This window comes from Oncorhynchus keta, chromosome 17, assembly GCF_023373465.1.
Source record: "Oncorhynchus keta strain PuntledgeMale-10-30-2019 chromosome 17, Oket_V2, whole genome shotgun sequence".
Lineage (NCBI taxonomy): Eukaryota > Metazoa > Chordata > Actinopteri > Salmoniformes > Salmonidae > Oncorhynchus > Oncorhynchus keta.
Genome location: NC_068437.1, coordinates 42,414,046 through 42,430,170, shown reverse-complemented (window position 1 = coordinate 42,430,170; position 16,125 = coordinate 42,414,046). Strand labels below are relative to the sequence as shown.

The window sequence follows — 16,125 nt, the reverse complement described above, 5'->3', positions numbered from 1 at the left end:
CTCTCACTACCACTACTGAGTCAAATAGAACAAACTATTAGAACCAACACCCAGTGTTACTCTCACTACCACTACTGAGTCAAATAGAACAAACTATTAGAACCAACACCCAGTGTTACTCTCACTACCACTACTGAGTCAAATATAACACTATTAGAACCAACACCCAGTGTTACTCTCACTACAACTACTGAGTCAAATATAACACTATTAGAACCAACACCCAGTGTTACTCTCACTACCACTACTGAGTCAAATATAACACTATTAGAACCAACACCCAGTGTTACTCTCACTACAACTACTGAGTCAAACACTATTAGAACCAACACCCAGTGTTACTCTCACTACCACTACTGAGTCAAATATAACAAACTGTTCCTATTAGAACCAACACCCAGTGTTCCTCTCACTACCACTACTGAGTCAAATATAACAAACTGTTCCTATTAGAACCAAACACAACACCCTGTTTCTGTCAGGTGGGAGAGACCATAGGCATCTCAGAGGAGATCATGGGCCTGACCATCCTGGCTGCAGGAACGTCCATCCCTGACCTCATCACTAGTGTTATTGTGGCCCGTAAAGGACTGGGGGATATGGCTGTGTCCAGTTCTGTGGGCTCCAACATCTTCGACATCACCATGGGGTGAGTGCCATCACCTTCACACTGAAGGATGTTAAACTACACTAAAGCATCACCTTCACTCTGAAGGATGTTAAACTACACTAAAGCATCACCTTCACACTGAAGGATGTTAAACTACACTAAAGCATCACCATCACTCTGAAGGATGTTAAACTACACTAAAGCATCACCTTCACTCTGAAGGATGTTAAACTACACTAAAGCATCATCTTCACTCTGAAGGATGTTAAACTACACTAAAGCATCACCTTCACTCTGAAGGATGTTAAACTACACTAAAGCATCACCTTCACTCTGAAGGATGTTAAACTACACTAAAGCATCACCTTCACTCTGAAGGATGTTAAACTACACTAAAGCATCACCTTCACACTGAAGGATGTTAAACTACACTAAAGCATCACCTTCACACTGAAGGATGTTAAATAACACTAAAGCATCACCTTCACTCGGAAGGATGTTAAACTACACTAAAGCATCACCTTCACACTGAAGGATGTTAAACTACACTAAAGCATCACCTTCACTCTGAAGGATGTTAAACTACACTAAAGCATCACCTTCACACTGAAGGATGTTAAACTACACTAAAGCATCACCTTCACTCTGAAGGATGTTAAACTACACTAAAGCATCACCTTCACTCTGAAGGATGTTAAACTACACTAAAGCATCACCTTCACTCTGAAGGATGTTAAACTACACTAAAGCATCACCTTCACACTGAAGGATGTTAAACTACACTAAAGCATCACCTTCACACTGAAGGATGTTAAATAACACTAAAGCATCACCTTCACTCTGAAGGATGTTAAACTACACTAAAGCATCACCTTCACTCTGAAGGATGTTAAACTACACTAAAGCATCACCTTCACTCTGAAGGATGTTAAATAACACTAAAGCATCACCTTCACTCTGAAGGATGTTAAACTACACTAAAGCATCACCTTCACACTGAAGGATGTTAAACTACACTAAAGCATCACCTTCACTCTGAAGGATGTTAAACTACACTAAAGCATCACCTTCACACTGAAGGATGTTAAACTACACTAAAGCATCACCTTCACTCTGAAGGATGTTAAACTACACTAAAGCATCACCTTCACTCTGAAGGATGTTAAACTACACTAAAGCATCACCTTCACTCTGAAGGATGTTAAACTACACTAAAGCTACCTTTAAGAAAAATCAAGTTTACTTAACTCAAATTCATTTTAAAAGCTAGTTCCCTACATCCCAAACTACTTAGTTATAAATTACCATATCTCAATCTGGAATGTCAGACTACAAAGGGCAAGAACAGATTACTCTCGAGCTGGGGATTTTCCCTGCAATCTGGAGCCATAATCATGCTTCATACTATTTTTACTAAATATATATTTTTATGCATATCTAAGCATACCTCATGAGCTGTCTGTATCTTCCTGACTGGTGGTTCTTTTTTTTTTATATAAAGAAACTAAACTGCTAATATCTGGGTAAAAGATTGAAAGGAATGTGAGTCTTATTCATTTACATTTAAGTCATTTAGCAGACGCTCTTATCCAGAGCGACTTACAAATTGGTGCATTCACCTTATTCAGTACATGTAGTTATTGACCCGCTTTCTAAAGTCTATGAACCATTCCAGCAGGATTGGCAGTTGAGATGGTTAGACAAGATAGCTAGTCTAACTTGATTGATAACATGAAATGGCTTCTTGGTAGCTACTTATGAGGTTGGGAACCTATCAAGCTAAAGCCAACTTCATAAAATTGCTATGTGGTTAGTGTTATTACAGAGAAGAAAAAAGAAAATTAACACAAAAACAGGTCAAATTACATTTTAGTCAATGCTCTTATCCAATGCAATTATGCTCAAGTGCCTTGATCAAGGGCACATCCACATAGTGTTCACATTGTCGGCTAGGGTATTCCAGACAAACCTTTCAGTTCCTGGCCCAACACGCTAACCGCTAGGCTACCGGCTGCCCTATTTGAGGGAGCATGTGCCCCCTAAGGGCATGACGCCACTGCTCTGGATTCAGATGTTAACCAAATGTGTAATTTTGCCTATTAAACACAAAAACTATGTTTTAAGTGAGAAGTAGGAAGGTCTGTTGCAGAAAAAGAAAAATAATTATTGCTTAGTTCACCCATATTTTATTTTTGTAAATAACAGTAGTATGCAGTTCCAGTAGTTAGCTACACAGCTACATGGTAAAACAGTAGTGTGTCGTTCCAGTAGTTAGCTACACCGCTACATGGTAAAACAGTAGTGTGTAGTTCCAGTAGTTAGCTACACCGCTACATGGTAAAACAGTAGTGTGTAGTTCCAGTAGTTAGCTACACCGCTACATGGTAAAACAGTAGTGTGTCGTTCCAGTAGTTAGCTACACCGCTACATGGTAAAATAGTAGTGTGTAGTTCCAGTAGTTAGCCACACCGCTACATGGTAAAATAGTAGTGTGTCATTCCAGTAGTTAGCTACACCGCTACATGGTAAAACAGTAGTGTGTAGTTCAAGTAGTTAGCTACACCACAACATGGTAAAACAGCTGTTAACTACTGAAAATACTACCAACATTTGAATTCAGTTCAACTACCACCAAGCTACTCCAAAATGTATTCACATTCCTAGATGTAGTTCACTAGTCCCCAGAACTATGGGCTAACATCCTGTAACTGGTTCAGGCTCTGAGAAAGAGGCTTAAAGGACTATGGAAAAAAGGGGTTATGAGTCCAATTGATTCAAATTTGTCGACCTATCTGTACAAGGTAATAATATATTTCTCCCCCCCCCACCCCCACCCCCAGCCTGCCAGTCCCGTGGTTATTGTGGTCGTCGTTCCATGGTTTTGCTCCGGTGCCCGTCAGCTCCAACGGTCTGTTCTGTGCCATTGTGTTGCTCTTCCTCATGCTCCTCTTCGTCATCATCAGTATTGCTGTGTGTAAGTGGAGGATGAACAAGATGCTGGGATCTACCATGTTCCTTCTCTATTTTGTCTTCCTGGTGCTGAGTGTTCTGCTAGAGGACAGAGTTATCATCTGTCCTGTGTCCATCTGACACTATTGTCTTCCTGGTGCTGAGTGTTCTGCTAGAGGACAGAGTTATCATCTGTCCATCTGACACTATTGTCTTCCTGGTGCTGAGTGTTCTGCTAGAGGACAGAGTTGTCATCTGTCCATCTGACACTATTGTCTTCCTGGTGCTGAGTGTTCTGCTAGAGGACAGAGTTATCATTGATGGAATTTATTTGACAATTTGTCAAATACCGCTTCAGCCGGTGACACCTCCACAAAATAGTTTGCTTCATAACATGAGATAATTAGTACAATTTCCTAATAAACATTGAGTGCACACACACAAACGCACACACACATCCAAACGTACACGCACACACACAAATGCATACACACACACACACAGACACACACACACACACACACACACACACACACACACACACACACACACACACACACACACACACAGAAACATACACACACCTGCTGGAGGATCAAGTCATTATATGCTCTGTTTCCATCTGAGACTGATTATGTGAGGCCTCTCTTTTGTCCAGCATGGTGTCTGACCAGATGAGTCTACAGGCATGGTTCCAAATTAAATAGATACTTCAGTTTAAAGAAAGTCACTAACTAGCATTTGCGAGTAGATACCATAGGCTTCCAGTCATTGCGCTAACACTAGTTAGCATTGGCTCACGGAACTACCTCTAATTTTCTTCATGTTGGATGCAGAGACATACAGATGGTATCCATGAGTTCATTTGACTCTGGGGAAGTACATAAAGTGCTTCTTTGCCAACATCCAGAAGTATCCCTTCAACATTTTTCATTGGTAGCACTGGTGCTCCCAACTTTAAAACGTTAGGAGCACCAGATGAAAGTTAGAAGCACCAGAAAACAGGATGTGTTTCATTCAGAGATACAGCCTATATTAGGCTTTTATGAATTATACTTTTAAAGCATGTGTTGTGTCCTAGAAACTAATATGTAACACGGTAAAGAAATGTGTTTATTATAAAAGCTAAAGTGTTGATATTAATACCCGTCATTGACATTACAAAAAGTTATTTTTCAAATATTAGGTTTCTGCATTGTGTAAAAGCACGATTTTCCTATTGAGATACATTGAATTGGAAATTGTACACTGTCCCTTTAAACACTTCAGGTTTGTGATGACAACATGCAAGAGATCTGTCATTCATTCATTGCTGTGATCATTGACCTCCTGAAGAAGATATCCCCTTCCTTTCTTTCTGTGTCCCCAGATGTTCGGATATACTGGTGAAGTTACCAGGTTGTTAGCTAGCTAGCCAATGAGGTAACATGACTGAACGAAGTATAAACAAGTGGTTAACGACGCACAAGTAGTTTTAGAATGGCCCAAAACATAATTTCAGAATGTAAAATGTGGTCCCTGCGATCCGCTATAGACAAATTGGTTGTTTCGCAACAAAACCGACACATGCCCAAATATGGGGCAAAACAGACTGGGTTGACTTAGATTGTTGACAACATGTTAACAATATTTAGTCTCCAATGTTTATTGAAAACATAAATGAAGCTAGCTACCTAGCAAATTTGAGCCATATTACAATAGACACCTCTATTAGAAAACACCTCAAAACAAGATCAAACTAGCTGAACGAGTCACTTACTATTCGCCACGTGGCAGCTTCTCGTCATTGTAGCTAGCTGTCTGGCCTTCAGAACCATAACAACACATAGCAGCTTGTTGTCATTGTAGCTAGCTGTCTGGCCATCCAGAACCATAACAACACATAGCAGCTTGTTGTCATTGTAGCTAGCTGTCTGGCCATCAGAACCATAACAACACATAGCAGCTTGTTGTCATTGTAGCTAGCTGTCTGACCTTCAGAACCATAACAACACATAGCAGCTTGTCATTGTAGCTAGCTGTCTGGCCTTCAGAACCATAACAACACATAGCAGCTTGTCATTGTAGCTAGCTGTCTGGCCTTCAGAACCATAACAACACATAGCAGCTTGTTGTCATTGTAGCTAGCTGTCTGGCCTTCAGAACCATAACAACACATAGCAGCTTGTTGTCATTGTAGCTAGCTGTCTGGCCATCCAGAACCATAACAACACATAGCAGCTTGTTGTCATTGTAGCTAGCTGTCTGGCCATCCAGAACCATAACAACACATAGCAGCTTGTCATTGTAGCTAGCTGTCTGGCCATCAGAACCATAACAACACATAGCAGCTTGTTGTCATTGTAGCTAGCTGTCTGGCCATCCAGAACCATAACAACACATAGCAGCTTGTTGTCATTGTAGCTAGCTGTCTGGCCATCCAGAACCATAACAACACATAGCAGCTTGTTGTCATTGTAGCTAGCTGTCTGGCCATCCAGAACCATAACAACACATAGCAGCTTGTTGTCATTGTAGCTAGCTGTCTGGCCATCCAGAACCATAACAACACATAGCAGCTTGTTGTCATTGTAGCTAGCTGTCTGACCATCCAGAACCATAACAGCACATGGCAGCTTGTTGTCATTGTAGCTAGCTGTCTGGCCATCAGAACCATAACAACACATAGCAGCTTGTTGTCATTGTAGCTAGCTGTCTGGCCTTCAGAACCATAACAACACATAGCAGCTTCTCGTCATTGTAGCTCGCTGTCTGGCCATCCAGAACCATAACAACACATAGCAGCTTGTCATTGTAGCTAGCTGTCTGGCCTTCAGAACCATAACAGCACATAGCAAGCTTGTTGTCATTGTAGCTAGCTGTCTGGCCATCCAGAACCATAACAACACATAGCAGCTTGTCATTGTAGCTAGCTGTCTGGCCTTCAGAACCATAACAGCACATAGCAGCTTGTTGTCATTGTAGCTAGCTGTCTGGCCTTCAGAACCATAACAACACATAGCAGCTTGTTGTCATTGTAGCTAGCTGTCTGGCCATCCAGAACCATAACAACACATAGCAGCTTGTTGTCATTGTAGCTAGCTGTCTGGCCATCCAGAACCATAACAACACATAGCAGCTTGTTGTCATTGTAGCTAGCTGTCTGGCCATCCAGAACCATAACACATAGCAGCTTGTCATTGTAGCTAGCTGTCTGGCCATCCAGAACCATAACAACACATAGCAGCTTGTTGTCATTGTAGCTAGCTGTCTGACCATCCAGAACCATAACAACACATAGCAGCTTGTTGTCATTGTAGCTAGCTGTCTGGCCATCCAGAACCATAACAACACATAGCAGCTTGTTGTCATTGTAGCTAGCTGTCTGGCCATCAGAACCATAACAACACATAGCAGCTTGTTGTCATTGTAGCTAGCTGTCTGGCCATCCAGAACCATAACAACACATAGCAGCTTGTTGTCATTGTAGCTAGCTGTCTGGCCATCAGAACCATAACAACACATAGCAGCTTGTTGTCATTGTAGCTAGCTGTCTGGCCATCCAGAACCATAACAACACATAGCAGCTTGTTGTCATTGTAGCTAGCTGTCTGACCATCCAGAACCATAACAACACATAGCAGCTTGTTGTCATTGTAGCTAGCTGTCTGGCCATCCAGAACCATAACAACACATAGCAGCTTCTCGTCATTGTAGCTAGCTGTCTGGCCATCAGAACCATAACAACACATAGCAGCTTGTTGTCATTGTAGCTAGCTGTCTGGCCATCAGAACCATAACACATAGCAGCTTGTTGTCATTGTAGCTAGCTGTCTGGCCATCCAGAAACATAACAACACATAGCAGCTTGTTGTCATTGTAGCTAGCTGTCTGGCCATCAGAACCATAACACATAGCAGCTTGTTGTCATTGTAGCTCGCTGTCTGGCCATCCAGAACCATAACAACACATGGCAGCTACTTGTCATTGTAGCTAGCTGTCTGGCCATCCAGAACCATAACAACACATAGCAGCTTGTTGTCATTGTAGCTAGCTGTCTGGCCATCAGAACCATACCACATAGCAGCTTGTTGTCATTGTAGCTAGCTGTCTGGCCATCCAGAACCATAACAACACATAGCAGCTTGTTGTCATTGTAGCTCGCTGTCTGGCCATCCAGAACCATAACAACACATGGCAGCTACTTGTCATTGTAGCTAGCTGTCTGGCCATCCAGAACCATAACAACACATTAAGCTATTCACTTTATTGTACAGTAGAAGATGTTTTAACTCAGACAGCTTTTAGGGAAACACGTGTGACATTCTCTCGCAGGCCGTTTTCGCTGTGGTAATGATATAACCATGACGCTAACTAATCTGTTCTCACTTTGTTCTCTCTAACTATGGTACAGAGAAGCCTGATCATTACAATTATTATCTGGGAGATTCTTTTCCTAGTCGCTCCCAAAATAAAACTACTGGTTTTAAAACTAAAACTACTACAAAATATTTCATATGCCACCAAACTGGTCGCACTTAACAGCCCCGTCTCTGTCTGGCTCGATGGGCCCGTCTCTGTCTGGCTCGATGGGCCCGTCTCTGTCTGGCTCGATGGGCCCGTCTCTGTCTGGCTCGATGGGCCCGTCTCTGTCTGGCTCGATGGGCCCGTCTCTGTCTGGCTCGATGGGCCCGTCTCTGTCTGGCTCGATGGGCCCGTCTCTGTCTGGCTCGATGGGCCCGTCTCTGTCTGGCTCGATGGGCCCGTCTCTGTCTGGCTCGATGGGCCCGTCTCTGTCTGGCTCGATGGGCCCGTCTCTGTCTGGCTCGATGGGCCCGTCTCTGTCTGGCTCGATGGGCCCGTCTCTGTCTGGCTCGATGGGCCCGTCTCTGTCTGGCTCGATGGGCCCGTCTCTGTCTGGCTCGATGGGCCCGTCTCTGTCTGGCTCGATGGGCCCGTCTCTGTCTGGCTCGATGGGCCCGTCTCTGTCTGGCTCGATGGGCCCGTCTCTGTCTGGCTCGATGGGCCCGTCTCTGTCTGGCTCGATGGGCCCGTCTCTGTCTGGCTCGATGGGCCCGTCTCTGTCTGGCTCGATGGGCCCGTCTCTGTCTGGCTCGATGGGCCCGTCTCTGTCTGGCTCGATGGGCCCGTCTCTGTCTGGCTCGATGGGCCGTCTCTGTCTGGCTCGATGGGCCCGTCTCTGTCTGGCTCGATGGGCCCGTCTCTGTCTGGCTCGATGGGCCCGTCTCTGTCTGGCTCGATGGGCCCGTCTCTGTCTGGCTCGATGGGCCCGTCTCTGTCTGGCTCGATGGGCCCGTCTCTGTCTGGCTCGATGGGCCCGTCTCTGTCTGGCTCGATGGGCCCGTCTCTGTCTGGCTCGATGGGCCCGTCTCTGTCTGGCTCGATGGGCCCGTCTCTGTCTGGCTCGATGGGCCCGTCTCTGTCTGGCTCGATGGGCCCGTCTCTGTCTGGCTCGATGGGCCCGTCTCTGTCTGGCTCGATGGGCCCGTCTCTGTCTGGCTCGATGGGCCCGTCTCTGTCTGGCTCGATGGGCCCGTCTCTGTCTGGCTCGATGGGCCCGTCTCTGTCTGGCTCGATGGGCCCGTCTCTGTCTGGCTCGATGGGCCTTTGAATGCATCATCGAAATATCCCAAACATTTGATTTCTAAAAGCTGTAGCAATGTCTACATTGAGTTGTTGGTGGATTATGACTATCTCTCTGACTGGCAACACAGTCAACACAATGTCAATTGAGATGTTGCCGAATTTCAATCACTTAAAAATGTCTGGTTTTGACTTTCAGAAATGCTGACCTAAGTATAAAGAAGTGCGAGTAGTGAAACGAGTTGTATTATTTCTTTTATTAATAATATAATATTATTACCAACAATTACTTTATTGCTTTAATTAACGTGATAAAAGCCCAAGTAGACAACAAGGCAGTTGAATAATAGATGTACAGTGAAAAGCTACTGTTCTCACTCAGTATCAAGGTTATTTACATTTGTATTCAGATCCGATTTCCTATTTTATATTTAGTTTTATACAAACATTTCTATTTCGTTTTCATGTTATTTAGTTTCAGTTTTAATGTTAGTGTCACGTCTACTCCCCTCTGGAGTTCGACGTTGCCGGTTTACGAACCACCGGTCCTGGGGTCCATCATTACGTGCACCTACATGTCACCATGGACCTCCATTACCTCCCCTTTATCCGTCACTCCCTTAGGTCCCCAGGCAGTATGATGCTGTGAGATGAAGCTACTGTTATGTTGTCTGGTTCTATGTTTGTTGTTTTATTAAACGTTTCGCCTGCTTCTCCACTCACAGCGTCTTTGTTACAGTTAGGAACAGAAAGTAGCGTATGTGGGGGTGGGAGGTTTACCACTAAATTATTGTCAAAATTAATATAACCAGAAATGAGCTGTTTGGTCTAATTAAGTTTAGACATGCGTGGAGCAAGCAGTCATTTAGCTTTTTGGTCTATTAAGGTCTTGCATGGTGCTCATCTCAATGGGCGCATGCCTCTGCTCAGACACTGCATTCTTCTGCCAGATCTTGCATCACCTGGACAGGTGTTTAATATATCAGCTAACCATAGAGTAGTTGCTGCCTTGGCTAATGGGGATCCATAATAAATACAAATAAACGCAGGAAAAAAAGAAACATCCCTTTTTCAGGACCCTGTCTTTCAAAGATAATTTGTAAAAATCCAAATATCTTCATTGTAAAGGGTTTAAACACTGTTTCCCAGGCTTGTTCAATAAACCATAAACAATTCATGAACATGCATGTGTGGAATGGTCGTTAAGACACTAACCGCTATGAAAACTTAGGACACTAAAGAGTCCTTTCTACTGACTATGAAAAACACCAAAAGGCACAAACCCACCGTCGCTGGACCAGACAGGACTGGCAAAAAGTGCTCTTCAATGACGAGTCGTGGTTTTGTCTCACCAGAGGTGATGGTCGGATTTGCGTTTATCGTCGAAGGAATGAGCGTTACACCGAGGCCTGTACTCTGGGGCGGGATCGATTTGGAGGTGGAGGTGTCACAGTATCATCGGACCGAGCTTGTTGTCATTGCAGGTAATCTCAACGCTGTGCGTTACAGGGAAGAAATCCTCCTCCCTCATGTGGTACCCTTCCTGCAGGCTCATCCTGACATGACCCTCCAGCATGACAATGCCCTCAGCCATACTGCTCGTTCTGTGTGTGATTTCCTGCAAGACAGGAATGTCAGTGTTCTGCCATGGCCAGCGAAGAGCCTAGATCTCAATCCCATTGAGCATGTCTGGGACCTGTTGGATCGGAGGGTGAGGGCTAGGGCCATTCCCCCCAGAAATATCTGGGAGCTTGCAGGTGCCTTGGTGGAAGAGTAGGGTAACATCTCACAGCAAGAACTGGCAAATCTGGTGTAGTCCATGAGGAGGAGATGCACTGCAGTACTTAATGCAGCTGGTGGCTACACAAGATACTGACTGTTATTTTTGATTTTGAACCCCCTTTGTTCAGGGACACATTGTTCCATTTCTGTTAGTCACATGTCTGTGCAACTTGTTCAGTTTATATCTCAGTTGTTGAATCTTGTTATGTTCATACATATATTTACGCATGTTAAGTTTGCTGAAAATAAACGCAGTTGACAGTGAGAGGGTGTTTCTTTTTTTGCTGAGTTTACATCATAATATAGGTCACGTTCCCCTGCTTAGAAGTTGCATGCATCAACCAATGGTTGTGTGCCACGTCATCAACTGTGTCATCGACTGACAGATTGATATAACATAATGATGCAATTAGCTGATATGTAAAATACCTATCCAGGTGTTGCAAGATCTGGCAATGTCTAAGCAGTGGAACACAGCCAATATCTGTGGTGCAGTTCATTGCAACACCATCTTGATGGGTCTACCTTTAAATTAAAATCCGCCAGATTCAGAAGCTTGAAACCCCAAAAAAATGTTTGGCTGTAATTTTAAGAAAATCTAAAACTTAACATAATTCATGATGATTTTTATTTAATTTGGTTAGCTTTGGATTCAAAGATAATAGTTTCAGTATAGTTTAAATTTTTCAAACAGGTTTGTTAATTATTTTATTTCAGTTTACTACATAGTTTTTTCAAGATGAGTTTCAGTTTTAGTTTCCTATAATAACTGTCCTCAGTATGACTCAAAAATATCAGAGTAATGGATGATGTGATTTATCATTGACATCTAATGATGGTGTTGGAGTAGTGTTTGGCCACGCAGTCGTGGGTGAACAGAGAGTACAGGAGGGGACTAAGGAACACCATAGCGCCCACGAAGCTCATCACAAAGCTAAGGACCCTGGGACTAAACACCTCCCTCTGCAACTGGATCCTGGACTTCCTGACAGGCCGCGCCCAGGTGGTAAGGGTAGGCAAACAACACATCTACCACACTGATCCTCAACATTAGGGCCCCTCAGGGGTGTGTTATTCTTACTACACGTGTCAACTCACTTGAAAACCAGGAATCAGTTACATCAAGAAGATCTTTTCACATCTTGTAGTGTTTTCTATCCTAATCTGACAATTATATGCATATTCTAGATTCTGGGCCTGAGAAATAGGCAGTTTAATATGGGTATGTTTTTCATCCAAACATCAAAATACTGCCCCCTACACTCAAGAGGTTAAAACTTAGAATTCTAAAGTCTTTACCAGTAGTGCTGTGAAGCAAAGGATCGCGGTTACAATACTGCTACAACTAGCAGGCAGACAGAAAATGGTATTGTTGGAAATCAACTCCTTCAGTCAGTAGCTTAGTTATAGTTTTTGTAAAACTTCAGTCTACAGCAATTGTAGATCTTATCAAATTTAGGAAGGTCTAAAAAGAGTCTACTGAGATACAACAATAATTGTATTAATACCCCTTAAACAAATTTCACATACTTCAACTCTAATTGTCTTACAAAAAACAATATTTGAAAATATTTTTCAAGCAGTACATCTCCCTTACAAAACAATCATCAAAATAAATATAATGTAAAGCAACCTTAAACAACTATATCCCGCTAATTTAAACCATAAATAATTCTCCCATCATTACTACACCAGGTGGTTAATGCTAATTTTCTACATACCTTTGTCATTTATTTCAGTCAGGAACTTTGGGAAGAATGGTCACAGCACCCACACGCTTTTTGCGTTTCCTAAACTTCACTTAATCAATCCAATTGATTGTAAAATGGAACTCTACACGCAAGCCTAGTTAGTAAGATATCTGTCTTCAGCTTTCAGCTTCACGTCCTCGTCTCGTTAATAATCAAAAAATCAATTTCTCTTCCGGATACTTCCCCTGCCGGCCCAGTGCTGTTTCTTCTTTTCCATGTATTCGTTTTACCAGTCCTCTTCCTCGCTCATCATGCAACGGTGTAGACCAAATAATTATATTTTAGGCAAACTCATACTCTCGACATTATTATCTCGTTTTGCGCGTTCCACTTCCAGAGTAGTTTGAGAGTAGCGCATTTCATGTCAACCTTCATACTTTTAAAATCTCCTTCAACTAATTGTCGCGTATCATGTCATTATTTTTCATTCGTCCAGTAGTCTACAGGCTTCGTGTTCTAAGAGTTCAGTTATCCTTCCTCTTTTCTTACAGAAATTATTTCAGCTATGACGTTCTCCCATTCTTACTCAATTCCTTTACAGTCATTCAATGTACTTAATTAATTGTATTTTCATAATATTGTTGAAACCTATTTCAAAGTCTTACTTAAAATCCTATCCACCTTCTTCTATGAAACAAAAACATTTCACTTAATCACCAGTTTCTCTCATTTATTTACTTAGTTGCCCTACTACTTCCACCTAATCTGTCATGGTGCTCTCTTTAATACACACTGAGAAGAAAAAAACACACAAAACAAACTGTATTTGGTTCGGAACATCTTCCTTTCTTATTAAAAATGTCCAATTGATTCATGACTAATATACACAGTTGAAGTTGGAAGTTTACATACACCATAGCCAAATACATTTAAACTCAGTTTTTCACAATTCCTGACATTTAATCCTAGTAAAATGTCCCTGTTTTAGGTCAGTTAGGATCACCACTTTATTTCAAGAATGTGAAATGTCAGAATAATAGTAGAGAGAAATATTTATTTCAGCTTTAATATCTTTCATCACATTCCCGGTGGGTCAGAAGTTTACATACACTCAATTAGTATTTGGTAGCATTGCCTTTAAATTATTTAACTTGGGACAAATATTTTGGGTAGCCTTCCACAAGCTTCCCAGAATAAGTTGGGTGAATTTTGGCCCATTCCTCCTGACAGAGCTGTTGTAACTGAGTCAGGTTTGTAGGCCTCCTTGCTCGCACATGCTTTTTCAGTTCTGCCCACACATTTCCTATAGGATTGAGGTCAGTGCTTTGTGATGGACACTCAAATAGCTTCACTTTGTTGTCCTCAAGCCATTTTGCCACAACTTTGGAAGTATGCTTGGGGTCATTGTCCATTTGAAAGCCCCATTTGCGACCAAGCTTTAACTGATGTCTTGAGATGTTGCTTCAATATATATATATCCACATAATTTCCCTCCCTCATAATGTCATCTATTTTGTGAAGTGCACCAGTGCACTTCACAAAGGTAGCATCTTCAGAAGGTAATTTGCTGCTGTTCTGGGATGGATTTGCACTTTTCGCACCAAAGTACATTCATCTCTAGAGGAAAGAACGTGTCTTCTTCCTGAGCGGTATGACGGCTGCGTGCTCCCATGGTGTTTATACTTGCGTACTATTGTTTGTACAGATGAACGTGGTACCTTCAGGCATTTGGAAATTGCTCCCAAAGATGAACCAGACTTGTGGAGGTCTACAATTTTTTTCTGAGGTCTTGGCTGATTTCTTTTGAATTTCCCATGATGTCAAGCAAAGAGTCACTGAGTTTGAAGGTAGGCCTTGAAATACATCCACAGGTACACCTCCAATTGACTCAAATGATGTCAATTAGCCTATCAGAAGCTTCTAAAGCCATGACATAATTTTCTGGAATTTTCCAAGCTGTTTAAAGGCACAATAAACTTAGTGTATGTAATCTTCTGACCCACTGGAATTTTGATACAGTGAATTAAGTGAAATAATCTGTCTGTAAACTATTGTTGGAAAAATTACTTGTGTCATGCACAAAGTAAATGTCCTAACCGACTTGCCAAAACTATAGTTTGTTAACAAGAAATTTGTGGAGTGGTTGAAAAACGAGTTTTAATGACTCCAACCTAAGTGTATGTAAACTTCTGACTTCAACTGTAGATACAGTATATCATTGTAATGCACTCTCTTCGTTTCTATGGCGTTTTTAGTCCACACAGGTTTGGATGTTAACGTTAATGGCAGTTCCAGACCTGCCAACCCTGTCCAACTTTTTAGAGTACCAGAGGCACGCGGCAAATTGGAGATTCAACTCGCAAATCTAGCGAGAAGGCATTTTAGAAACATTGACTCTGTAGCTAATACCGGACACTCATTCACTCTTCGTCGCGCAGTCTTCTAAAGTCCCGACTCCATTTAATGCCAATATGTTTATTTATCATTTTACTTTTGTAATGCTTTTGACGTGGATAATAATTAGTTTCAGGTGGCATGATCCTCGTATTGTTACGTGGAAAATACAACTAATGGGACGCAGAATTAAATGTAAATCACACTCGCACAAATGCGACCAGTTATTTTTCACATTTGCATTTCATTTCTTTCACTAGCAATTGCGAGTGAACTGCTGGCACTTTAGAGCCCACTGAATGTCCATCGTATGTTCGCTAACATTAGCTTGAAACAATTAGTGTTAACCTTTCCCCAACACACGGAGTCGAAACGGGATTTGTCCATGTGTTTATGTACAGCTGACAGTCGGCAAACTCAGCATCACAACAGGAGGAGCAGACACCGGGTAGCTACGTCCAATAATAATGATGATATTCATCTCCATGTCTGTTGACACAAACTCTGTATATGTCTGTGTGTTGCAGCTCGAGAATCGGGATGTTAGGTTTACTCAGTGGAATTATTTTTTATTAAAATGTTTTTAAATATTTATTTTTTAAATCCCTATTCATTTCTGCATACTTTTAACTTTGATCTCGTACCTGTGTACATGGACAGAGAATTGAGTAGTTGGTATGCAAAATACCTGCATGTTGGCAGGTCTGCAGTTTGCTTGGAACTCACCCTATATATCTGTCTCAGTTCGGGCTTCTCCTTCAGTGGAGGGCGGGTTTCCTTGAGCCACTTGGTGGCCCCTGTGCACGGTTAACCCAGGTCCTCAGGGGCCCCTGTGCACGGTTAACCCAGGTCCTCAGGGGCCCCTGTGCACAGTTAACCCAGGTCCTCAGGGGCCCCTGTGCACGGTTAACCCAGATCCTCAGGGGCCCCTGTGCACGGTTAACCCAGATCCTCAGGGGCCCCTGTGCACGGTTAACCCAGATCCTCAGGGGCCCCTGTGCACGGTTAACCCAGATCCTCAGGGGCCCCTGTGCACGGTTAACCCAGGTCCTCAGGGGCCCCTGTGCACGGTTAACCCAGATCCTCAGGGGCCCCTGTGCACGGTTAACCCAGGTC

General features: G+C 42.7%; 2 protein-coding genes across 3 annotated transcripts in view; one reads left to right on the top strand and one right to left on the bottom strand.

Moving 5' to 3' along the window:
* slc24a1 (solute carrier family 24 member 1) overlaps window positions 1–3,706 on the top strand; it is a 63,793-nt gene extending 60,087 nt beyond the window's left edge. For both annotated transcript variants that reach the window (XM_052466100.1, XM_052466099.1), the window contains 2 exons: window positions 483–649; window positions 3,451–3,706. In XM_052466100.1, coding sequence (XP_052322060.1) covers window positions 483–649; window positions 3,451–3,700 — 417 coding nt within the window. In that variant the 3' untranslated portion in view covers window positions 3,701–3,706. The remainder of the gene's footprint in view (window positions 1–482; window positions 650–3,450) is intronic.
* c17h15orf39 (chromosome 17 C15orf39 homolog) overlaps window positions 1–13,113 on the bottom strand; it is a 209,825-nt gene extending 196,712 nt beyond the window's left edge. Inside the window, exon 1 of the mRNA XM_052466098.1 lies at window positions 12,646–13,113. The gene's annotated coding sequence lies outside the window, so the exon portion shown is untranslated. The remainder of the gene's footprint in view (window positions 1–12,645) is intronic.
* Window positions 13,114–16,125: the final 3,012 nt, after the last annotated feature.